General features: G+C 41.2%; 1 protein-coding gene across 8 annotated transcripts in view; it reads left to right on the top strand.

Moving 5' to 3' along the window:
* The window catches only part of LOC117263517 (uncharacterized), a 57,922-nt gene that overhangs the window by 6,925 nt on the left and 23,505 nt on the right, over nucleotides 1–27,492 (top strand). For 5 of the 8 annotated variants that reach the window (XM_033636951.2, XM_033636952.2, XM_033636954.2 and 2 more), the window contains exons 2-5: nucleotides 18,348–18,557; nucleotides 23,041–23,109; nucleotides 23,337–23,357; nucleotides 26,491–26,654. In XM_033636951.2, coding sequence (XP_033492842.2) covers nucleotides 18,348–18,557; nucleotides 23,041–23,109; nucleotides 23,337–23,357; nucleotides 26,491–26,654 — 464 coding nt within the window. The remainder of the gene's footprint in view (nucleotides 1–18,347; nucleotides 18,558–23,040; nucleotides 23,110–23,336; nucleotides 23,358–26,490; nucleotides 26,655–27,492) is intronic. The other 3 variants (XM_033636953.2, XM_078175731.1, XM_033636956.2) reach the window with 1 other exon arrangement.

Here is a 27,492-nt window from a genome sequence, read left to right on the forward strand (position 1 = left end):
GCTTTACTTTGTGTCCATGTGAGTAGGGCTTTTGTCTCACCTCTATCAATCAGTGAGAAAGTGTTACTTATATCAGTTTGATATAGGCCTTGTCATACTGGACAGATGTTGGAGAAAATGTTGTTCAGTCACATTTCTAGATAAATAGTAGCAACAAAATTTAGGCTACATGAAATAAGAGTTAGAAAAGAGCATAGAGATAAGAGGAAGGGGCACGAGCATAGTTCATATTGGAGAATAAAATCATGATAATATTTACTTGCAACCTAATGCGTGTTTGCTTACATAACTTGCAAATTTTATTCCCTTTAAACTAATTTGTGATGTGTGATGATGAAGTAGTATGCTGTATCCTCTCGTGATTGCTTATTTTCCTTTTTTCCATTTATTACCTGCCCTTGGGGGGAAATGGTTGATTTATTGTTGCTGGTAGAGCTGGATACCATTTGCATTTTTCAGCACTAATAGCACAAAGATACTCTTTTTTAATATTTGGTACAAAACCCATTTTTTTTTGATGAAGATATTAAATGTTAAAGGTTCCCTAAAATTGGCAGAATTTTGATTTAGATTAGGATCTACTTTATCAAAGAATATGTAATCAATATAAAAGTTGAAATAATCTGCAGCTATTTTAGTTATAAAGTAATCATTTCAGTCATTTTTTATGCCAAAATGCCAACATTTTCCGAGTTACAGCTTCTCCATTGTAAAGCTCTGCTGACTTTCTTTGTCCTGTGTGATAATAATTGGTCTCTGAGGAAAGGACACTTAACTGTTTTTTTTTTTTTTTTTGCACACCAAACTATCATTTGCAATTCAACTGATGATGAAACTAATCCCTAGTCGCACTACCTGGTGCTGCTGCAGCCATATTTCGCACTGATGTCTGGTGTCCAGCTGTAGTTACAGGGAACGGACACATGAATTTGGCCTTTCAACCCAGTGCTGCTCTGCACTTGAATGTGACTTAAATATTCATTCACTTTGATGTATTACACAAAGTACTACAGTGTTTCTTGTGTCCTCGGGGCCTGCAGCTAACCCAAACGCACTCCTCTCCCTCCCTCCCTCCTTTTTTTGTAATTTTGCAGCTCACTCAGATTTCATTACTCCGGGCGTTGGACTGTTCAATTAAACTTTAATTGATCAATATTAATGCAGCTGAATCCAGCCTCAGTGTGTAATAAGAGCTTCTTTGCTGTGCTTGCTGCAAAGGAGAAGCTCAAATATCTTCCTTTCGAGGGAGATGATACATGAACATATCAGGTATTATTTCAGGAAACCATTTCCTGTAATAACAAGATTTTGGTGTCGGCCTTCAGCTGTGTCTGTTTGGTTCCTGTCCTGTACTTGTCCACCATTACCCATGCTGCCTTGCAGTATGTACTGGATGTTTTTGTTGATGTGTTACTCTGACCTCAGGGGAATCACTAACAGATGTACCCCCCCCTTCCTCCTGCTTTGAAGTGTGCGTGTGCACTTATATGTGTGTGTGTAGATAACAGCCTTAATGTAGCTGCATTTGATGTGTCACTCAGCACACATCACCTCAGTCACAGGACCCACAGGCTCTAATATTAGAGCGCAGATGATGTCTGATGCATGCTGCCCACAGCCTGCAAGACTGTAACCTAATTTAATCTGGAAGAGAGGACAACAAAACTCATAATGAGGGACTGTTTGTTATTTATGAGGGGGAAGGGGGTGGTGCAGAACAGATGAGGCATGTCTAATCATTTTTGAAGCACTGGTGGTAGACTTGTGTTTTTTAATTTGGCTTTGGTGAGGGACATATGACCTGAAATGGTGTTATTTTGTATTTGTTTTTATTACCATCTGAACTCCAAAATGAGCCAGTGGGTTTGAAGGGCATGTAACTGTTGCCGCTGTTGTGTGTGTTACAGTTTAGGTGGGAAAATGGTCATCATGCACATGTTACTAGTGCTGGCTGTGTGCCCACTGTGATGCATTTGTGCGTGCCAGAATGTTTGTGATGTGTAGGCTCATTAAACGTTGTTGGTTTGTGTGGTACGACTGGTGGCTGTCATGCACCCATGTTCTGCTGAAGTGCACACACACATCTTGGGTGGTGATGATGTGATATTTGAGGAGGATTTGCATTTTACTTAAGAAATTAGCTGTGTTTTTTGATGATAGCTTCAATATCTACATTTGGTGTGAATATAAAATTAAAAGGTTGGTGGAGGTAGGGTTGTGCATTTTCCCCCAGTCACTCAGGAAGGCTCAAGGAAAGATATTTGTAGCTTCAGGGAGGGTTAGATAAAAAACACAAAACAAAACAATACAAAAAAAAAAAGAAGGAAGTCACAGCCTCAGCCGCCCTGCTCCTCTGATAAATAGAGTATAGTCCCTAATGAAAATGAACATTAGCTGTCTTGATTCAAAACGTATCTGACAATGGTGCATAGTTTCCAAACACGTTGCCGAGAGAAAACCTTAGTGTTGTGTAAGGCTACGTCGTCATGTGGTGTGTCAGATGTTTTCTTTCTCTTCAGTCCCCTCCATGTGTTTCTCTGCTCTCCAGACAGCTATTTTTGAACAGCAGATGAGCAGCATAACCAGTTCAAAATGCAGCTTCTCCTGCTGCACCAGTCGATTGATTACCTCTGCAGTCTCCTTCGATAATGCCACTCTGCTTCTTCCATTACACGCACGAGTAGCTGTGACCCAGCTAGCAGTGCTCCGTGCCCTTTTATGCCCTGAAATAATCCTTAAAAGCTTTTCACCAGGCTGGAAGATGAAGCTGCAGCCTTTTGGTTGCAGCTGGTCAGGTTTTCCTCTCATCCAGAGGGCTTTTAGCTGTCATTACACACCCTCTCGGTTGCCAGATTTGATGTTAATGATGGTCAGAGCTGCAATAGAGGCCATCTGACCTCAGCGAGGCTTTGTTACTGTCCTGTGACATGTTGATTTTTTCCTCCAAAAAAACTGAACATGTGATTTTTTTGAAGCAAAACACAACAGAGCTGATGCTGCAGCTCCCTCTTCGTGTTGGTTTTAGTGAATCCTCATCTTCAAGTCATTTATGAAATGACAAGTTTAAAGTTTTATGCTTGTCTCATGAATTAGAAAGGTCAATCTGCCAATACTGGATGCAAAAACTGCTTTAAAAATTAAAAACTGTTCCCCAAAACACCAAGGCTAAGAACTATGACACCTTTATCATAAAATACAACAAAAACAGAAACTAAAGAAGAGAGTCAGTTCTAATGGAGAGAGAGAGCACAGTATTAACTGTCCAACCGTGATTGTATTTATTTTTTCCAGCTGTTGTTTGTTGACCCGTCTGTGACGCAGCACTGAAACCAGACCTCAGCTGAGATTAAACTTAGTCCACCATCACACCTCACCATGCTGCCAGGTCAACATTAGTCAGCCAGATACAGTTATGGCCTACTTATGGGTCCAAAACAAGTGGGTGAGTGTTGTGGGGTAGCTGTGGTCTATACAGTTGAATCTGATGTTTCCATTACAAGTTTCCATCACCAAAGACAATCAAGACTTGTTCGTTTTTTACTAGATATTGACGCCAAGTTCTTAGGTAGAGTCACGTGTTAGCTGAAACTGTGGTGAAGGAGCACACTGCCTTCTTGGCCAGGTCTCTCCTGAAAAATGGTTGGTTAAATAAAGGAAAAGGAAAAGTCTAGATGTATTTTGGAGTATGGTTGCTTTGTAAAAACAAAACAAAAAGAACATGAGTTGCAGACTGTCTTCCAGGCTCTGATGCAGTGAGCATTCAGTATCTGAAGGAGGCTGGTGGTCTGCGATAATGAGAGAAATAAACAGGACACGGATCAGCTGCAGTGCGACTCATTGTTACTGCAGATCTCTGTTTGCTTTCTCTTTCTGTGTTGTTTCACTTGTCGCCTATGTATTTCTTGGACATTGCCTCTACTTTTATTTAGGGAAATCCATTTTTGACTTCTTTTGTTATACCTTGATGCAAACAAACTCCTTTTTTCATGAACAAAAGCAGCCAAAGTTCATAGACATAAGATGTTAGATGTTTTCTCAACACAAGCAGCTGTACAACAACTTTGCCACTTTTTTGGTCACTTGGGTCGGTGTAAACAAGCTGTAAACACATCATTGACATATTATAAGTGAATATTTGAGCTTGCAGTTGCATATTTATTCATTTAGCAAACACAGAGAGCATTCATTTGTAGTTGTTTGTTGGGGCACTCTCTTTTAGCTCAGTTTTTGGTCTTGGAGGAAATATCTGTCTCTTAGGACGCATTCACACTGGCGCTATTTGGTCCGCTTTAAACAAACCCTGGTCCGCTTCCACGGATAGTTTGTTTTGTTTTGAGTGGTGAGAACACTCATTTGAACTCTGGTGCGGACAAATATTGAGTGAACCCTGGTCTGCCTGAAAACTGGGGGTCTCGGTTCACTTGCAAGTGAACCCTGGTGCGGTTCGCTTACAGTTGGAAATGCAAACGGACTATTAAGCGAACCAAAGAGAGGAAGTGACGTAGCGCGCAGTGCATTTTGGGTAGAAAAAAAACAAAGCCAACAGCACGAACCGGGAGAAGCAGAGGTAAAAAACCGAAAAAGTTGGAAAATGTCTCATGGGCAGACGTGGAGTAGTGAGGAAGTGTAGGCACTTATTGATAAATGGTCAGAGGACTATATATCGCAGTTGCTGGCTGCCGACTGAAGGGCGTAGATTTCCGTTTTCGGTCCTGGCCAATTGATGAGGCAGGTTTTCTTCTTCCTCATGCTTTTTTTCTTCCTGGTCAGTGACCGTGCAGTGTGAAAGTGAACCGAACCAAATGAAGGTGTGAAATCTTTCGGCATTCCCCGCCCAATCGAACTGAGTCCCCCGGACTATCCTGGTGTGAATGCGCCCTAAAACTGCTAAATGCTCCACTGTGATCACTAGCTAGTTGCTAACGTTTGGTGCTAAGCAGGTTGCTACATAGGCCTACAGTCATTTTATCGGAGCTGTTTCGCTGAGAACATCTGCTCTTGGCTGGAAACAGGGTGACACTAAACCAAAATGGTAAATTAAGGATGCTAAAATGCTATGGTGTGCAAGTTTAATAATAAGGTCTAATTTAAAAAAAATATGATTAAATTAGATATATTCTTTTCAAAGAATAGACAAGATTACAAATCTGACCAGACACTGAATGCCAGCTTTCAGTACCTGACACATTTTGATACTCTATCTCATCTAGCACCTACAGTTCAGCTGAGGAGGACGCCATTAATGTTTACATCTCGAGCTGTCACGAGCACGAGCCTCTGCTCCATGAGTAGATATGCTTCCTCCTGCGTGGTGATACAGTGTGTGGGTATAGTTCGGTAGAGAGAAAATAGTTCGTACATGAAACTGCTCACAACAAGGTCTGTGGATTATCTTGAGTAACCGGGTCATGATTTTTGGAAAGAGACATTGCTGTTGATATTTTAAAATGTACTTCTTTGGTACTTTGAGCACCACAAGCTAAGTAACATTATATCCAAGAGAAGGCAGACATCTCTACAGCAGATATCTGCAACACTCAGCAACTCGCACCAAAACAATCTAGATGTATAGCAACATACAGTACAGGCCAAAAGTTTGGACACACCTTCTCATTCAATGCGTTTTCTTTATTTTCATGACTATTTACATTGTAGATTCTCACTGAAGGCATCAAAACTATGAATGAACACATGTGGAGTTATGTACTTAACAAAAAAAGGTGAAATAACTGAAAACATGTTTTATATTCTAGTTTCTTCAAAATAGCCACCCTTTGCTCTGATTACTGCTTTGCACACTCTTGGCATTCTCTCCATGAGCTTCAAGAGGTAGTCACCTGAAATGGTTTTCCAACAGTCTTGAAGGAGTTCCCAGAGGTGTTTAGCACTTGTTGGCCCCTTTGCCTTCACTCTGCGGTCCAGCTCACCCCAAACCATCTGGATTGGGTTCAGGTCCGGTGACTGTGGAGGCCAGGTCATCTGCCGCAGCACTCCATCACTCTCCTTCTTGGTCAAATAGCCCTTACACAGCCTGGAGGTGTGTTTGGGGTCATTGTCCTGTTGAAAAATAAATGATCGTCCAACTAAACGCAAACCGGATGGGATGGCATGTCGCTGCAGGATGCTGTGGTAGCCATGCTGGTTCAGTGTGCCTTCAATTTTGAATAAATCCCCAACAGTGTCACCAGCAAAACACCCCCACACCATCACACCTCCTCCTCCATGCTTCACAGTGGGAACCAGGCATGTGGAATCCATCCGTTCACCTTTTCTGCGTCTCACAAAGACAGATCTCAAATTTGGACTCATCAGACCAAAGCACAGATTTCCACTGGTCTAATGTCCATTCCTTGTGTTTCTTGGCCCAAACAAATCTCTTCTGCTTGTTGCCTCTCCTTAGCAGTGGTTTCCTAGCAGCTATTTGACCATGAAGGCCTGATTCGCGCAGTCTCCTCTTAACAGTTGTTCTAGAGATGGGTCTGCTGCTAGAACTCTGTGTGGCATTCATCTGGACTCTGATCTGAGCTGCTGTTAACTTGCGATTTCTGAGGCTGGTGACTCGGATGAACTTATCCTCAGAAGCAGAGGTGACTCTTGGTCTTCCTTTCCTGGGTCGGTCCTCATGTGTGCCAGTTTCGTTGTAGCGCTTGATGGTTTTTGCGACTCCACTTGGGGACACATTTAAAGTTTTTGCAATTTTCCAGACTGACTGACCTTCATTTCTTAAAGTAATGATGGCCACTCGTTTTTCTTTAGTTAGCTGATTGGTTCTTGCCATAATATGAATTTTAACAGTTGTCCAATAGGGCTGTCGGCTGTGTATTAACCTGACTTCTGCACAACACAACTGATGGTCCCAACCCCATTGATAAAGCAAGAAATTCCACTAATTAACCCTGATAAGGCACACCTGTGAAGTGGAAACCATTTCAGGTGACTACCTCTTGAAGCTCATGGAGAGAATGCCAAGAGTGTGCAAAGCAGTAATCAGAGCAAAGGGTGGCTATTTTGAAGAAACTAGAATATAAAACATGTTTTCAGTTATTTCACCTTTTTTTGTTAAGTACATAACTCCACATGTGTTCATTCATAGTTTTGATGCCTTCAGTGAGAATCTACAATGTAAATAGTCATGAAAATAAAGAAAACGCATTGAATGAGAAGGTGTGTCCAAACTTTTGGCCTGTACTGTACGTAACAGGAAAAATATGTATTTTTGATTTTGGGGTGAACTGTCCCTTTAATTAGTAGCCATTTGTTATCCACATCCATTTTCCTTCCTTCTGCGTGGCTTCAATTTAAAGACCTTGTGGTAACTCACTGCTTATTTACATTGTGTGCCTTGCTCACCGTTGCTATGTCGTGGAGATGATGACTTAACGCTGAGGTCATGACTGAAGAAGTGAAACTCCTTGACTACAGCCCCAGTCACAACAAACCACGTCTGAGCTATTTTCTCCCCGTCTCGAAGAAAAGCTTGCTTCGGCTCCCCACCATATAAAAATGGTTTAAAATTCTCCCCTTTCTCGCTGCATCACCTTTGACCTTATTTTTTAGTATCAACCCTGAGCTGGTGAATAGAGAAGGAGGAAAAAGTGAATAATAGATGATCCATATATGATTCATGCTCGACTCTGTTGTTCGTCTCTGTGACTGGGTAACCCATTTCTTTGTGGTTAAAAGCATCTGGAGATTCCTCCTGCTTGTGGTGGAGTAACATCCTGTCGCCTGCCACTTGTTCTTCTAACTGAATCTATTTTAGCTCTTGCGTTCAGACCCAAACACACTCTGTAGTGCTTGTATTAACTTTTAATAGCTTGTCCTGTTTTTGCTCTTTATTCAGAGACTGCGGAGAGGTTGAGATAAATATAGATAGAAAATGATCCTTCACTCTGATGTTTACTATGATAAATAAAGCATCTTGTGTCAGGATCAGTCAAATATTTGGTTCTTTGGAGGAAGAAAAAATGTTATATAGGATGTGTATTAAACAAACTTTAACAGTATTTAGCCATGCAGATAATTTTAGGTAGCATAGGTTTTTATGCAGGCTTTTCTCATGTACTGCTTGTACGAAAAGGAACACACCACAGTTTGGATATAAACAGTTGTAGGTTATTCTCGGGGCACTAATTTGTTGGATATACGAACCGTTGCATGAGGATAGGTTGTTTAAATATAACTGTCTTAAAGATTTCTGTGGTCACTTAAATACACTGGGTATGACTAGAGTTTGTGATGCTCCCTCATGGTTCCCCAAAATGTTCATAATATGAAAAATAAAAGACTTTATGAAATTATCATTTGAATAAATTGTGTCAAACATAAATGAACCAATTAAAATAGTTAAAGAAATGATTCAGTTAAATTAATCGTTCGTTTTTATAATTACACATTTTTTATTTTAATTTAGTTATCTTGTATCTTTTAGTTTTTATGACCTCTTACACTCCTGTTAGCCAGAGCAACAAAAGTGACATTATTCTGAATCAAACAAATAAATAAACAGTCCACGGACAGTAACTTCACTTCTCATCTTAACAAGGCTGCTTGTACTGATTTATCTGTGTTTATCAAAGTAAACATTGTAATATAATTTTATAAATAATAATGTATATAAAAATAGAGCTATCGTGCTACCATGATATAAATGATGTTCCTCCTTTATTTTCAAATATGTTTTGGACCATCTGAGGTTGAGGATGTTTTGGCCCGGGACCTGTTAGCTTCAGGCCCCCAGAAAGCACACAATTTTTATAGTGGCCAATCAGTGGAATTACAACTTTCGGGTCCATCATATGATGCCATTTGGACCAAAAAACGTTTTCCCATGGGCCTACAGTTGGAAGGAGACTCCGTAAATCATTGGATATACATTTTTATGAGAATAATAACCCTTGCTTCACTGTCTGGATTTGATCCCTTTGGTCTGATAACATTTGGAAAGTCTAGAAGAGCTGTACGATTGAATCGTTTAATCCCCATTCTAGTAAACGCAGGGCTAAACCGCAAGTTAGCTGCTCAACTAAAGTCTATATTGCACTAGATGATGTGGAAGATCTGCGTAATTTTACACTCAGTAAACCTAACTTTTTTGGCTTCATGCATCACTAAAGGAAATGAATGGGGCCCCACCTGGAACACAACAGTCAGTTATACATACATGGTTAGCTTTAGCCTCCATCTTTCAGAATCATATTATTATGTAGCATGTACGTTCATATTTAAGATAGTTTAACTTGGTTCTTGTTTAAAATAAGTCAACTGAAAACATTAAAAATCCGGCTGGAGACAGAGTTTTCAACTAACTCAATGAGTTTTAGCATGAGCGTTAGCTTATGGTAGCTAGGCAAGGCTAATACAATCTGCTAACTCTGATAGTAATTTCAGGTGACTAAATCTTTGGTTGTTGGCCAGAAATGAGAAACTTTACTTGATGTGTACTTCTGTTTGAAATCAAAGACCCATAATTAAAAAAAAGAATACAGAGAACATAAGGGAAAACTTGAAAGGCATAGGCACAGTAGCTAAAGGTGGCGTGGCTCGGTGTTTGATTCTAGCCAGACTCCAAAGAGAAAACCCAGCATTGTCCGTAACAGCTGACACACAGTGGTCTGTAATTGAAACCTGGCTTTAACATGAAGGTTTCTCTTCTTCCATCATTACATAGAAGCCACATTTCTTCTACTGTGACAATGATTAGTAGCTGTGCATGTCGTTGTTGCTGCTGTGACCTGGAGCTCATTAAAAACACAGCTGCTGACCTCTCACAACGTAAGGGCAGAATCTGAGGGGTTCAAAGGTTTAATCAGCATTTGTTTCGTGAGGCCTTCTGTACCCTCAGAGACAGTTGTGTGGTTGACATTTTGTTTGTGGGCTTTTTTATATCATGCATGCTTGAATCTGGACTCACTGACCTTTTGGTTTACTCAGTGCTATTGTTGTTTGTCACGAGATGGAGCTGGGGGTTTGGTACAGTGGGCAACAGATAGCATATGTCCTGCTGTTGAGGTGTAAATTGGTGTAAAAGTTGAATATTTACCTAGCACCATGATTTTTTCAACATTTCACATACTCACTGGTAATAGCTCTCTAGACATCCAAACACAAGACGTGTGTTCTGGCTGTTGTTGCTCTCAGCACCACTGATGTCCCAGGAATGTTCTTCCTCTGCTTTTCCCTGGGGCGTGGATGCTTGTTGCCCAAGAGCGTTTCCGTTTTTTTTTTCTATCCACAGAGGAAGAAATGGTGTAGGCGTACATCAAGGACACATGTGCTCTTTGACAGTGCAAAAGAAGTAAAATATGTCCTGCGGAAGGTGGTGACATTAGCCAAATGTCAGTTTTTGTCAGATTATTAAAATTTCCGGACACACTTAATCTGAGTTTGTACATTTTGTGGACGTGAACAGATATTGTCCCGTTGCTTTGACTACACATACAGTATTTAATCTCTTCTCTTTTTTCGGATGATGTTAATGCTTTGAATCCTTGGCACATGCAGACCATGCAGACAAATACAAAAGACACACATTTGTTGTATAAACACGTGCAAGGGGAATGTGGATGCCAAGGATTCCTGAGGCTGTCCTGACCCAGATCCAACATGTCCCACTCATCACGAAGACACACACACACGCACACACACACACACACACACACACATGCATTCACATACTGGCTCTCTCGTGCACACACACAACTCCAAACAATAGAGTCTGACCTGCTTCACACCACATGGGGCTCTGCTCTCCTCCATCTTTAAAAAAGATTATTTAAAGAGATGGTTCGCTTTCAGTAATTTTCATATTAAATGTACCTACAATCAGCTGAACTCATAGTGCGTTTTTTACATAGTGTAGTATAGCGTAGTACAGTATAGTATAGTATAGTATAGTATATAAAATATACGACTATCTTACAGCACAGAGCTAATTTTTCAATAATACACAAATACATCAATGAAGGTGCATGTAAACAATGTGATGTGATGTAATTTAATTTCTCAGTCCCATGTTTAAATTGAAGTTACCAACTTAGCTAATATAATACTTACATAACACAGTTGCCAGTTTATTAGGTACATCTAGCTCAAATTAATGCAGTCAAATACAACAGTTCATGAAGGCTATAATCATATGTTATTTAGCCTGCCCTCATTAATGGTGTGGAGTAAATACTTGACACAAATTGGATCTTTTAGAAAAAATTCAAGTGTCCGTGTGGTAATTACAACTTAAATGTTGTTGTTTTTACAGGAGACATTTTGAAATGTCGCTAGGTTTGGACAGTATCTATTTTTTCGTACCTTCACACCTTCCTGAAATTTCACTGGGGTATGTGGCATGATGGTATTAGTGTGTGGCACGACATCACTCTGCCATTGTGGGCCAACTGTTTACAGTCCTGTAAATCCCCACGACTGGCAGTTGCCATTTTTGTCAGCTCAGTGACCTGTTCCGCCAATAGAGACTGACCTTTGGTGACACGTGATGTGCACCACATACAATAGATCCTCAGCACACCCTCTCTATATGAGTTTAATCAAAAGATAAGTGTCTGTATTTTGACAGTCACGAAAATCAATCTGAATATCCTGGTATACCGTATTACCATGATACCGCTCAAGCCAACATGTCACATAAAATTAATGATCACTGAATTCTATTTGGCTGCTTTGGTTTTAAGGTCATGGACCCTCATGGCCATGTGGACTAGGGAAACCATAACTTGGCGTTTACTGTGGCAGTTGAATAAAACAGAGTTTACTTTATAAAAAGGTAGCGACCATGTGTCAGACCAAAAGCAGGATGCATCCAAGAGGAAGCTATGACAATTGTGGACACAGCACCTAAAAAAAAAGCAAACATAGTAAGAGGAAATGCCAAGTGGACAAAACCTAGGTTTCCTTTCACTTTCACTGGCAATACTGTTCACAAACAGTAGCCCACAATTCTTGCACATTATACCTTAAATGGTGATTATTATTTTCGGAGATTATGCCTTTAATGACGACCGGAATCAAACCAGAACATCATAATTACAATATATGGTATGTGTCTTAATTACTAGGCCACCATGGCACCCTTTAAAGGTTTCAGCTGAGCTGTTGCCTCTAAAAACTGTGTTCTGTTAGGCTTATCTTGACCACCCAAATACTTTAGAACTGTGTGCAAAGGCATAAAAAATACATCCAAGAGTTTGTTCAACTGCATAGTAAGAAACAGTAAAATTCCCCCAAAGTTTCTCTTAGTAAGAATGTTGTAATGCTAAAGCCAGACTGAACGCAGAGAGACTTTGTGAGTGGTTGGCCTACTGCCGTACTTCCCTGTTTGGTGCCACCTGTATTTCCATCATACACCTTGTGAGGGATACCCTTTCATCAAACTCACTGCATTTGTTTTGCTTGTGCTGCTTGCCTTATGCACAGCCCATCTCTTACCTGTGTGCCAAATTAAAGGGAAGATCTACCAGAAAATACTTAATTACAGATATGTAACATACCTCACATACCTGTGACCATTTTGTTTACTTTTTTATAGCTGTTTTTTCCACGTCACTGTGTTCTGTCACTCCCCACATGCACATACAAACCACTTCTGTCACACAGAAGCCTTTCTATAAGGAATTATGGGAAATGCAGTGCAGTAGAGCTAAATGTACAAGCATTCAAACTCACTCAGCCATCTGAGGGAAAACATTGTTTAGAGTATCTAAGGATTTCCTGCCCATCATTGCTAAATTTCAGTCAGTTTGTTTGGTTACCATATCTCATTTGGATGCCCTTCTCTATTATTTTCTCCTCTTTATTCTGTGATTGGTCACAGCAGTTTTTATGCCAGATGGAGTTGGATTTTACCAGCCAGTGTGGCCCACACACAAGCAAAATGAAGTTTTCCTGCCCTGCCTGTGCAGTAAATCTGGCGTACCACATGCTGCAGTTTGTGGCCACTGTGCCGCCCCAAGGTGCCTCGACAGAAGCCAGCCCCTTTTATGGCCGACATTCTCAGTATGGTGCTTATCGCTATTTATAAACCCAGAGTCTGTCACAGTGGCACAGAAACCTGAGATGGCAGTGGAGGGGACGGGGAGCTCTGAGGGAGGGAGGAAGGCAGTGACGGGTGAACATCATGCTGAATTTGTGTTTCTGTGTTAAATGGAGCCTGTCACATGAATGACTGATCACATGGGAAATGATGACTTGACACTGAGCATGTATTCTGCAGGGCTGTATCGACTGTCATTCTTGTTGCAGGGAAACAAATGAAAAACATTAACATTAGGTGTGCATGTTTAAATGAAGGTATTATCCCATATGGGGGTTTTTGTTTTCGCACATAATAGTTGTTAATATACCGGAGACAACTGTGAAATTTTGCCATTAAATTTCACCTATTTCAGGGGTTTTCTGTGCCAACAAACATGACAAAAGTTAATATTCAAGAGTAATCATTCTCTAATTTGTAACAGTTCCCACAATGCTTTGGGGAATGTTAATAGGAAGTATAAGTATACAGTAGCTGCAGTCACTATTTTAGGCTTATATTTAGTCACATTTTAGGACATTGACACCCTTCAAAGTATGCCGTACTGGCTATTTGAAGTTCTTGTTTGCAATGTATCCATGGATGTACAGACGGCTATCACTGGGATTAATTTTATACTGAAGAAAACCTGAAGAAAACGTGATGACTCTAAGTTCTGCGGTTATACAGAGCGTCTCTTTTCCTATGGTTTCTTAGCGGATTTATGGACATGAACTGGTGAATATAATGATATCCTGGGAGCGTGTAAGTTACACTACATCTAATTATGTGTGTCATTTCATTTTGTTAATATTTAATTGAGTTATGACTCAGAGAAAGACACAAATTGCGGCTATCAGGTGCTACGTTAAGTGTTTAAAGTACTTTAAATGCCTCCTAGAGCTGTGTGTGTTGAAATGTCTATTACTAAGCTAAAAATACAGTATACATTGTGAAATGTAACAGTAGCACAAGTAGAGAAGTGAGTCATGACGTCAGTGAACTGACTCACCAAGTATTCATTACTCAGCAGTATCTGTCTAAAGTTTGCTAATGTAGGTTAGCTACGTTAGCTTATGGTGGCTAATGTTAGATTAGCCATCATAAGCTAATGGTCACACCAAGTATAGCAGCAAAGCCCCTTAATGTATTCAACTGAGCAAGGATGTGCTTTATTGCTCATTCTTGCTAAAATGTATTGTTGCTCCTGTTATCACTCCTCTCTCACCGTACCATTTAGAGATTTAAGAAAACACACTTCAACCACACCCATCCTGTGCTTATGTTACAGTCAACTCTGCAGTACACACTAGGGTCATATGAGGGCTTTCGTCTTTTTTGTAATGTCCTTTCTATGCAGTTTATCACAGTGGTACCTGGTTTACAGGCTTATAGACATCAGGGGTATTTGATGATAATCCATAGCAATCAAAATACAGTACAATAACCTTTATTTCCTATATTTTCATAAGTAGTAACACCCCAGAAAGTGATACATATGAGCTGGATTATAGTCCTGCAACCCTAAATGATAATATTTGGGCAAAAAACAAGCCCAGACAGAAGTGTTGGATCAATCAATCAATTTCTTCATCACATGGAATACACAAGGTACATCACCAGTGAAATGTGATCCCATCAGCTCCTTTAACGTTTGCACTGTAATTTAGTTATTTAGCTACATTGTTGGCTGCTGCATTATAATTATCCATGTTTCCGGATGGTTCTGCTAATCCATGGTTCCTGGTTGGGGAATAATTAAACTGTCCCGACCCCAACAAGACAGCACATGGTTGCTCCCTCCGAACATGGACAGCCCTGCTCTGCAGCCACCTCTGATTGGCATATAGCAGTGATCCACAGCAGGAACAGGACAGCACCTCACCTTCCCTCTGTCACAGCTGTCCTTATTCACCGTAAAGCACAAGCTTCTTCTCCGTCTCTCACCAGAGTCCTCTGCTCTGTCAGATCAGCATAGAAAGAGAGTCATTTTCCAAACTTGCATAATGGCTAGAAAGAGACTAGTTCAGCTGGTGCTCATGTTTTTCTCTTTGTTTACAGATTTTTACATTTGAAAACATCGACCTGGTTAGCTAGCGGAAGTTGACAGCAGGAGAGTTTACAGAATAATGAATTGATTTCCCTTATCCTCATAAGTGACGTGCAGCCACATGCCAACCATAGACAGCACCATCAGCACTTGCAAAATAGACACAAGAGGGTAAATTCCAAAATGTTGATAATAGAGTAAAGTACCCTCCCTTATCACAGCTACTGAGAAAGTGATCTTTTGCTCAGTATTTACTCCATTAAAGTTCAGTCTTTACATTATCAATAATGACGTAATGTTACGTAATAATATTTTAAATTCTAGGAGTTCAAGTAATCTTAGTTGTTCCTAGTCATCCTGATCGTTCCTAATTTGGACTCACAGTATCACTTACAGCCATATAAGGCTGGTACACTGATCAAATTCAAAAAGTCAGACACTTTTGGTGCACAAGTAATCTTCTCAAGCGAGGAGGAGCACTACAATCCTCTTTTTGCCAAATCCTAATCCTTTTTTCAATGTCAGGTAGAGGCAGTGCCATCCTGTCTGAACATGATGCTGCATCCTTCTTTTTCTTTACTCTCTTATCTGAACACACATGGGGGCTCTAATTCACATCCTATCATTCCTCCATTAGTATTCTATAGAGCCGCCTGTGCATTTAAGCTCAGAGTTGACGAGCAGTGGGGGGAGCTGGAGGGAAGCCCAGTGTTAATCTGTGATTTATGTGGTTCGGTGAGCGTTTGGACAGGCCCGAGGAGAGCGTCACGCTCCATCTGCCCATTGTTGGCTGACTGGAGTGGAGAGCTGGCCTGGAGCCTGCAGCCTCTCACCTTCCTACATCACTATCTCTGAGCTCCCGTCTCATTTCCCCAGCTCTGGGCCTAGCTTTTACTGTCTTTATCTCTCCTCCTTTTTTTTTTTTTTTTGTCTTTTCAAATCCCACGTTTTCTTTTTTTCCTCCCCTGTCATTATAAAAACAGCCCGCCGCACCATTTTTTCCACTCTCTCATTGTCCTCCAGCTCTCCTTTCTTTATAAATCTCTCCTCTCACTCTCCACGTGTCCTTGTAGAAGTGCACAAATTGTCCCTTCTTCTTCTTCTTCTTCTTCTTCCTGCCCCAGTCCCCCGCCTCCATGCGTCATCACAGCTCTGCTCAGTTTGTCACCGACTTCTCCAGTGTGTCAGCCAGAGAGGGGTAAATAGAGGGAGGGAGTTGGACAAGCAGCAGTCGAGCAGCTGAACTCAGTGGCGGTGTCAGCAGGAGTGTGAAAACAAAGACAGAGCAAGGATTAAAACAGGATGCGTTCGTGGCTTTTTGCTGCCTTTTTGTTGCCCTCCGATAGGGTCAGAGGTCAGGAAGTCTGGCCTCGTGACCGGATCTCTGTGGAGCCATCAATGGTATACATGTCAGGAAGCTTTCATACAGAGGTCTTCACGTTACATAAAACATGATATTGAATGTGTGATTGTTCATTATTGAATAATCTGTAGGTTCAAGGGGTACTTTACATGTCAAGTCAGTTTTCAGTGATAGGGAGTATCATGCAGCTGGTGGAAACAGTTATGTGATGTCTTCTGTGGCTTTTTCAAGATAATTAGACTTGATACTGCAAATATATTAAGTCTGATACATCAGAGCTTTCAGAAGAATCCACACGTAACTATGACTTGGATGTTGGAAACTGATAATTACAATAACTCTTAATATGACATAAACTCAGTATAAGTAAACCCAGAATCAAGTTAAAATATGGGAAGTGGAGAAAACAGTGGCAGATACTTTGCCAAATTTCAACCAGTAACTGAACTGTGGTAAACTTCCCTCCACCTTACCAGCGCCCAGATCTTCCTGCTCATCTCTCAACTTAAATCCACCAGATGACACGTTCACTGGCTCCGGGGCCGTTGAGACAGAGACACTTTCCAAACCAAGATGGCAGTGGCCGGATGGCTGAACTCGAGACTTTAAAACGGTAGTCCACAAACCAATGGGTGGCATTACGATGGCTTTATCCATAATTTTTACAGTCTGTGTCACCAAAGTCAGACCAAATGGTGAAACTAGGCAGCGCTGATCAAATATAAACAAAAATTCTGTTACTGCTTCGCCTATTTCTCTCCTAAAATGTCTTCATAATCATATTATAGCTCACTGTGTAGTTGTAATATGAGATTGTTTGTCACCAGCCAGCTGCCATATTGTTTCCATATGGGAAACTCGTATTATGTCACTAACAAGTGGGAATGTTTTTCTGGTCCACTGCAGCACAGTGCATTCTGGTAGCTGTAGGTTTGCTATCTCTTGAGCAAAAGCAAATGCCACAGCCCGTTTTCTTTGGTTTCTCTGGCCATGTAGCAGCCTTACAATGTATCCAGGTACAGATCATATGTTAATACCAGGTGTAACTGGGGGCCTAGAATTTAGGATATATATCTTCTGCATCGCTATTGACTGTTTTTTTTTCTTTTGTAAGACCAGCAAATGTTTGACATAAAGGACTTTAACTATTATTTAATCATAAAACTTTTTGTTGATTATTATTAGCTTGAGCAACCATGAGCATTATGTTCCCCACAAAGAAGTCAGTGGGCTTATAGATGAGTTTAGGTGGCTCTGTGGGGATAATTAAGCCACTTATCATTAATTATCCCCATGATAAACAGTATGCAAGCATTCTTCTTTTTAGGGAAGCTGAAATAGACTTGCACAACATTCTCCAATGCTTTCTTCCGCCCCTTAAGGAAAAATCAATGTGTATCTTAGCCTCTGTCTTTTTTTTAAATAGTGTAAATCTGTTGCCTCGGCTCCACTCCTTAAAAGATCACTGAGATCTATTCCCACGCTCGAGTGTCTCACCTACTGCTGGTGTGTTTAACACTGTTGACAGAAAGCTAAAAACCTTCAGGGACGGAGGGGGAGTGCAGCGTTTTGGTGTGGATCGACTGATGCGTGTGAATTGTGTGTGAAAGAGATGTTAATGATTTCTAATGAGGCGAGAGCGATGTGTTAATGAAGTCACAAAGGGATTTCGAGGTTCATAGCGAAGGGGTGTCAGCAATAGATGTAGAAAGAAAGTCTCCAGCGTTTATTGGAAACGTCACTCTGAAGACTAATGATGCAATGAAATGTCACATATTAGTTAGAAAGCATCAGAGACACTACAGAGAAAACAGTGTACATGGATTATCAGGATGATTTAATGTTGTGTCAATTAAACAAAACATTTGTGGTATCTTGTTATTAATCATTTGTCTTCTTCTGTCCCTCAGCTCTGCCCCTGCAGAACGAGTCTCAGTCCATCCAGAATGGGGACAAGACTTTGGGGAAGGACCTCCCGACTTCAGATGACTCCGCCATCACAGATCTCTCTCCTAAAACAGACTCCAGCCCCATAACAGAGACCCCCACCAAGACAGATGACTCCTCCAAGACGGATGTGAGGCCATCCACCCCGGGCAGCAGCCCTCAGCCCAAGAAAGGTAGAGTTACGGATGTTAAATATCTGTTATATACACACACACACACACACACACAGGAGTTTGTCTTGGTCTAGCTTGCAAAGTCCAAAAGAGCAACATGACGATGAATCACATTTGCACTGACTGCAGAGATTTGGTCCCATTCAGCCAGCAGAGCGTGAGTGATTTCAGCCGCTGATGCTGGGCGATAAGGCCTTGCTCGTTCAAGTTAATCCCACAGGTGTTGGATGAGGTTGAGGTCACGGCTCTGTGTGCAGGCCTGTCAAATTCTTCTACACACAACTGGGAAAACATTTCTTTATGCAGCTGGCTTTGTGCACAGGTTTACTGTAATGTTGAACCAAAAAAGGATCTTCTCCAAACTGTTGCCACAAAATTGAAAGCAGACTACTGGAGTCTGCATACTTTAGACCAGATAGTGAATGTTGTAAACAAGCTCAGCTCAGTAAAGCTGGGCTCAGACTACAGGAGTTTTGGGCTGCTTTATCCTTGATTCACCCCTCCTCACAATTGGAGGAGAAATCCTGTCTGGGACCTTGGTCAGTACAGATGTTTGAAGATTATCTGGTAATGTGAGAAATTGAAGCTGAAGGACCACAACAGTCGCAGTAGGTCTGACCGCCATACTAACAAGTGGTATGACCAACTCGATGCCATACTGGGCCACAGACCGGCATATTCTGGCACTACAGCAACAAAGGACTCGGCGACCTTGTTGCTTGAGGCCTATTTCCTTCTGAATTGTAGTAGAGCAGAAGTATAAAATGGAAATACTCGTGTAAACAAGGATATTTTCGAATCCTACACACTGCAGCTATGACTATTTCTGTGCTGTGATATTTTTCAGCAGCAGTGTTGTTGGTATTTATAACGATAAGTTATTTTTTTATAACACAGAAGAGGGACTGCTGCAGTGTGTGGTTTTGGCACTTGTTTGCTTCATTTGCAGGCATCAGGCAGATAACAGTGCTGGGATCAGATAGGATGCTGGGTTCCAGGTATAAAGGTAATTAAGGCAGAGGGACGCAGGAGGGAGATTACGGTGCTTATTTGAATGCCTGTCAACCGAACACAATGCAAGGTCAGAGTTGTGGTATCGTGGTGTTACAGTAGCAAAGAAACAAAGCTACAATTGCAACTGTTAGAAACTGGAAACAGAAACAAAAGGCTGCAGTTTTTATCCTTGTTTCTGTTACAAACTGTTTCTACCTCTTTTTCACAGTATTAGTTGTTAAATTGCAGATAAAATGTCAAATGTGGAGTCAGCATTTTCTCCTTCTGCTGTTGGCTGTGTGTCTGTGTCTCAGACTCATTTGTTTTTCTGGTAAAAACCTGCTCCCTGTTAATCGTTCCATTGCTCTCATAAACACTGCAGTGCCTCCACATTGTCTGGAAGTAAAGTGTTGAAGCCCGTTCTCATCCCTCGTCAAATACCATCGCTTTGCCATACTCCTTTGCATGTGATACTGATATTGTGATTTTTAAAGGAACCTTTAGACATATCTTTGTAGCTTGGCTGTTAATTAATGGTGCCTTGTCATTTGTTGCCTCTGTTTTTAAGTCTTGTCTTTTGTATTTTCTATTTTTTATCCCTATATTTGCTTTTTCTGTGCAGTTTTAATCCTATAATTTTATTTATAAAGAGTGAGACAGTCCATGTGAAGTGGGAGGTGGATGGGTCATGGACCACAGTTAGTGTCACGTGTGAAACCAAAAGTTAATGTTGTTTTATCACAATCTTAAGTGATTTACGTGCAGTGGTTGTGTGCTGTCAGGTGACACATTTATGTCACGTTACATTATTGTTACTTACAAACAAAAGTTCAGTCAGACAGCTAAAGTTTAAATGTTTGTTTTAACAGCAGAACATAGTTAGAGTTTGGCATCTAGGCTCCGGCCTCATCACTTCCCGCAGACATGTTTACATGAGATACTGGGGAGTGATGATTAAATATTCCCCCCCTGAGCCAGAGCCTGCAGGTGGATGCTGGGGTGGAGGTGGGGCTGAGCAGCAGTACTGATGCAGGGCAGCAACAGCATAGACAATGCAAAGAGAGAGCTGAGAAGATTTTGCAGCTTAAATAGACCACCAAATTGGGAGAGTGTGTTTTGTGGATGACATATGGAGAGTGATGTATGATGTGTGTGTATGAATCAGTGCAGCTCGAGTTGACTAGCTTGCAGGCATCGCTGCGTTACTTATTTGAACCCAAAACATCATCCTTTTCTCCAAAACGAATCAAGTAGTATCATTGCCTGAACCTAACCCCGTCATTCTGACCTACTATTTCTTCTAATGGAAGTTTCAGTGTATATTGAGTCTTACCAGACAGATGGTAGTGGCTTAAAGCCAAATTGTCATTTGTTATGGGGGAGAGAGGATGTATAGATTGGAGGAGGACTGATGGTGGAGGTGGGTGGAGGAGGGCGGGGGACTGATGCATTAAGTGACGTCTCAGTGGGGACGAGACCTTCAGGCCGATGAGATTTATTTTTCTCTCTTGCACTTCACAGCGTCTGCATATCAGCCAGACTGAAACGAACGAGGCTCTGAAAGGTGGGGAGGAAATTCAGGTTGCCATGGAGATGGGGCCGAAGTGCTGCAGGGCCCTCTGTGATTGGTTGAGAATGCGCGGCATACATATTACATAGCTCTGGAGGAGAGCCACAAAAGGAGACGGGCACCCCAGGGGTCCTGGTTTTTCAGTGGTGTGAACGGCTCTTCAGTCGTGGCTTTTTCACAGCCAGTTTGAAGGCGGGAAGAGACGCACAAATCCTCATGTTCCACTGCTGCGTCTATGAAAGCGTACCAGGATTCATGCTGATTATCACTGCAGATGAGACCGGCTGAAAGACAGATGTTCATCACAACTGAGCCACACTAGTTTAAACATCGAGAGTGTGCAGAGAGATGGGGCTGCTCCGACCATGAGACTGAACTTCCTGGAGCATTTTTACTGCCATGATAAGTTTAGGAAGAAGTTTTATACATACACCTGTATCATGTTAAAGGCACATTTGGCACTCACTCTCTGCAGGAGCCCCTCCACTTAAGAACTATTGAAGATTTTGGTGTCCTGTGCTCCACCCTCTCACAACTATCAGTTGTGTAGCCTTGATTTCATTCTTTTAACTCTTCTTCTTTACCTTCTCCTCCTTCTCCTTGTCCGTCTTCTTCTGTCTCCCTGTGTGCAAATGATCCTGCAGTCTCATACCTTTATATGGGCATTTACAGGGTGTTAACCTGAACTGACTAGGAACAATTGGCATGCACTTTCAACTTACGAGGACAATGGGATTCATTATTATAAGAACACAGGTGTGAACAATTCTGGGGTTTAAGAACACTTCATGAATCTGATGTAGACTTTTCTGAGGACTTTTCTTAAGTAAAAGAATTTAAGAAAAAACTTGGGAAGGCATTGGTGAATTAGGCCCTGTCCCTGTTTTTCTGCACAACCCACAGCCCTCACTACGAACAGTTTTTTGTTAGAACTACTCTCTGCTGAAGAAACTGTATTATAATTTGGATGAATTAACCCTTCAAAGTTAGACAGCCAAGACTGAGGGTTAGATTACAGTGAAGTGAGGACTTCATTATGGTAGAACAGCAATAAGTCTTTCCAGAAATGGAGTCAGCTGTTGTAAACTGGACTGTTTCTCTGGCACAAATTATTTGCAGGATTGTGAATTAATCAAAGTACACTAACAGAAAGGAACAGGTTGAATTTTTAAATTAATTTTCAGTGCTGTGACCACCACAAATCTCTGTTTGCTGCCGCTGATCCGGGTCTAAGACTTGGTGGCAGCAGGCTCAGCAATGCAACCCAAACACTCTTCTTCTCCAGCTGCTTCTGAGAGATCCCAAGACATTCCCAGGCCAGATGGGATATCTAATCCCCCTCAGCGTGTTCTGGGTCGGTCTGGGGTCTTCTCACAGCTAGACTTGTTCCTGGAAAACCTCTAGAGGGAGGCGTTTAGAGTGCATCATAATCAGATGCTCAAACCACCTCAGCTGGTTCGCTTTGATACAAATAAACAGAGGTTCTGCTCCAAGCTCCTTCTGGATGTCTGAGCTCCTCCGCCTACCTCTTAATACCCCCTGGATGTGGGTCGGAGCCCAGACACTCTACGAAGAAAACTCACGATCTCCTTCTTTTTGTCACCATGTAAAAGTCAAGTGAAGGCTGCTCTGATTAATATTTATATATCAACAAAGGAAAAATGACTGTAATGTGAAGGAGGTCTGTAATTATCACCTGAAGCAGTTGCCCTCTGCTCTACTGACTGTTTTATTCTTTGAGCTACCTACTCAGTAACAAACAGCAGACAGATGCAGTCAGGACCTAGCTGGTGAATATAGCAGAGCATTTAGCAGCTAAAGAATCAAACATTTCCCCCAAGTGGCCAAAAGAAAATCAGTTTCTGCCGGTTTAAGATGAATGATTCAACTGAAAGCTTCATATTTTCTTTCTCTCTACAGATTCAATGACGTCAGAGCAACGACAGAAACTCGCCAAGGAGCGGAGGGAGGAACGTGCCAGATATATCGGTAAGATGTGACAAAACAATCAAATCTTTTGAGCTTTTTCAACTTTGAACGAATTTGACTTTACAAACAAACAAAAAAAACCTACTGGTGATGCATGAAGCAGGAATTATTGTAACCAACTTGATGCATGCACATCTTCTATTCCTAATGTAGTATTAACTTTCCTCTGTCACTCTGCTCTGACGGTTGTTGTTGTCTTTTATCGTTTCTCCTTGCATGGCTTTCAGAGCATCAAACTCAGGTGCAAGGTAAGGGGCTTCACTAAAACTCTGTGTCTGCGATGGCAATTGTGGTGCCTTTTCTTCTTCCCTCCATGAATCGATTATGTTTTTGGTTTTCCGTCATCTCTCAGTGGAAGATTTTGAACCCACTGACTTAAATGTTCCGCTCATGTTACGTTTAAATTTTACTTTATGTTCTTCTGCATTCCCACCCAGCGTGCATGCCCCATACCTATAATCATGGTTTTACTTTGTGGCTGCAGAATGAAACTTTCCCCTCTTATGACAATATTGTTCTAGCCCCAAAACATGAGAGACTATGTCTAGTTTTTAACGTCTCCCTGTGGATGAAGGCAGCCAATCAGAGGAGAGTCTTGTGGGTGTTTCCCTGCAGAGAAGTCCCATGTAGCCCAGGGCGTGAAAAATGAGCAGTCATTACTATAAACTGAGACCGGGCCTCTTAGACAGATTAGATTTAATTACTACTTCCATTAGCATCAATAATGTGGTCATGCTGCAGCACAGTTAAAGGGGAATTCTGCTGCTTTTTATTGATAATATCAAAGGTTTACTCAGCTTCAGATTCCCTGAGATAAGTTTAGTCTCCTGCAGTCTGTAATTACATGGTGCAGCGCTAAGGCTCATTTCATGTGGAAGATGCAATTTGTTCAAAACACTGTGTACATAATGGCATGTAGGTCACAAAACATGTTTGCTGTTTGTTTATCCCATGAACAACAAAAGTATTTGAACACATTTGAGCATTGTTGTTATGCGACATCTGCTCCGCATTGACTGTTTTGTGCTAATGCTGCAAAAATGAGAATGCGAAAGGCACGCTCACAAGCATTAACCAACATATTTTTCAATCCTGCTGCACCGAACGCAGACATAATTGGATTTTTTTCAGGAATTGGATTCATGGAGGAGTGAAGAAAGCTTTCATTATTGTCAGTGAGGCTCAGACTTGTGTGCCTCATTAAGCGAAGATGAGCTGCAGAATACTGAACTAAATACAAAACACGTCTTTGCCTCACAGCATCACTATACCCTCGCAGAGCTGAATCCACTAAAAAGTATTTCTAATGCCGTCTAACTCGCAGCAATATGAGGTAATGTTGAAACCCGTCATGCCATTACTTTGGGTGGATCCAGCATGTAACACAAAACATCATCCTCCACTGTTTAAACTCTCCCCTGTGCTTAAAATATGTTGTGCAAACAGACTTACATGCAAGTGATAGGAGAGATGTCTAACACATAAGAGAGAGCGATGCAGCTGCCGTCCAGCATACAGACGCTTTAATTTACGAGGATTGATTGCTGTTTAATTGTTCCTCCAAGAAATGAGCCACAGCAGCGTATGTGCACAGAGAACCAGGCGTCTGCTGCAGGGTGCTGTAAAGCACAGCAGGGAACTTGTGCTTATTTACTGTTGTGAGGATTACAGTGTAATGAACACACTGTCTTCCATCTGCTTCACACGCTCTGTTTGAGCATCACGAGTTTAAGTGACTGTACACTATTGGATCTGAAGGATTGACTTTGGAATAACCTCATAAGAAGAAGTGTGTGTAAATCACTGTTGAATTACAATATTTCACATAATTTTGCTTTTATGAATCTTTTTATTGTCCTTTTTATAACATTCATGCTTTAGTCACACTAGCGGCGCCTCTAATGACGGGAATGTGTGTCAGTCACTCCATCATTGACAGAAATATTTTGACAACTATTTAATGGGCTGCCATGAAATTTGGTTCTGATATTCATGGTCTCCAGAGGATAAACCCCATGATTTTAGTGCTTCTCTGACTCGCTTGCTCTGAAGTTTGGATTTATCTTGTGAAATATCTCAAAATTTACCAGATACAGTTTGGTCAGAGTCCTGCACGGGTCTGAGCTTCAAGACCCACTCCTGAACTAGAATTGCACCTTGCAATCACTGACATAAGATCTACGGCCTGACCTGAAACTGCAAATCCTAAAATAACCATGCGCTGTTCAAATAATTTTGTTAGGGCCGTTTCATAGTCGATGCATGCAACGCAAGCAAGCGATGCAAACAATGTGAGCAACACACTTCCTTACATAGTCAACACTTTGAATGCAAGTGACACGGGTGACACTTGAAATGCAACACATCGCTCGCGCAAAATGGGGTAGCAGAGTCACTGGTACATTCCGGCTAGCTAGTACTGCTGTAGCTAGCTAGTACTGCTATTGTATTAGAGTGCAGGGCACTAGCACTGTCATATAAATGGGGGTGTGCCCGTATGAGTTTGCAAAGTTTTTCCTCGTTGCCCACAATATTTCATACCTGCTTCTTCTGTGAATAACAAAAAGTGATTAATTTCAAGTACGTTGCTTGCATTGTCACCCCCGCTGGCAACGCATGGTATTACAGGAGTCGCTGGATCGCATATCAAAAAAATGGACAACACATTTTGAGACGCAAGCACGCATCATGGCGGCCAATGCGCCCCGATGCATTCGTGTCTGCGTGCCTTTGCGTAGACTATGAAACGGCCCTTAGGCAGCACGTTTAAAGTGATCATTTTGGGACATTTTTTACATGTAAAACAAAGATAATCTACTTTAAAACAAAGGTAATTCAGGAAATAAAATTAATATTTTGTGCTTATTCTGATAATACTAAGCAGCATGTCTCCACGTTTCTGTTCGTAATGCAGCTGATTGAAGCGGCTCTCACATTCCAGCTTGCACAAAAGACGTTCCCATCAGCCTCAGCTGTACTTTGTGTTTTATGCTAATTAGCAAATGTTAGCATGCTAACGCGTCAGACTAAAATGATATCACTGTCTGAATTGCAAGATGTTACCTTATGTCGTTGTGAGCATATTAATGTTAGCATTTAGCTAAAAGCTGCTAGCATGACTTAAGACTCTTAATACTCTACAAAGCACTTTCTAAACATTATTTAAGAAAGGTGTCATATAAGAAAAGTTAATTATTATTAGGAAACTATTATCATCATGGTAGGGAAAGAAATAGACTTTGCTTACAAAAACACTATCCAGATAATCACAAAATTGAAAGAAAAGATCTCAGACAAACTGTTCTCATTTCATTTTCAGCACGCTCACTCTCTCTTTTGATATTCTGTCTGCTGACCTCTTTCTCTTTGGTGACCCCACAGCGGCGAAGAAGGCCCAGTGGCTGGAGAAAGAGGAGAAGGCCCGACGTTTGAGGGAGAGCCAGCTGGAGGATCGCAGGAGGAAGCTGGAGGAGCAGAGGCTGAAGGCTGAGAAACGCAGAGCTCTGCTGGAGGAGAAACAGAGACAGAAACTAGAAAAGAACAAGGTCAGAATATACATAATGATCAAGTTTAAATTAAAGGATGTAGTAAAAACATCTAAGCATGGATTTTATAATGAAAAAATATCATTTAACCTACTAATGCTCTTTCAAAGCTCGTTTTAACTATTAACACCGAGCTAATACGGTGGTAATCAATAGTATTAAAACAGACAGATTTGTTTTATAGCCAGAGACTGTGTTCTGCTCTCCAAAATATTAAGTGTCAATTGAAGTCGGGGTGGAAAAGTCAACACTATACGAGTGTTTATGCAAGCTTAATGGTTAGTGCAATTCTTGACCGCTGGAAAATTGCCTGTCTAACAGGGATTTGGCACCTTCTTGAATATCAGTTGTGATGCCAAGTATTGGCACAGAATTTTCCAGTGGTCATAAATGCAGATGTTTCATTGGCTGTGATTTGAGCCAACAGTTACTGATCGCAGCAGTTGTTCCCAAACTTTTGGCTTCTTCTTGACATTTTAAAGTGAAACAGTGTCTTCTTGTGACTCACTGTCACAAGTTACACAAGCATTCCTCCCACACATTTAGTTTCCTTTCTAACTGCAGATTGTTAACTTTGAGTACTTGTTTAAGTAAGCAATTGCTTTTTTTGTCATGACTTAAACTGTCATGTCTGTTAGCCTAGCTTAGCATAAAGTCTGGAAACAGGCAGAAACAGTTAGTCTGGCTCTGTCCACACTTCAGCACCTCTTAGGCTCATTATGTAACACGCAGTGTCTCATTTGATTGACCTGTATTCAAACAGAAATTTAAAATGTGTCGTTTTACAGGGAGTTTTCATGCTTGAACTATTTCTAGGGTACCAACAGCCGAGAGTAGT

Source organism: Epinephelus lanceolatus, chromosome 16 (assembly GCF_041903045.1).
Source record: "Epinephelus lanceolatus isolate andai-2023 chromosome 16, ASM4190304v1, whole genome shotgun sequence".
Taxonomy (NCBI): Eukaryota; Metazoa; Chordata; class Actinopteri; order Perciformes; family Serranidae; genus Epinephelus; species Epinephelus lanceolatus.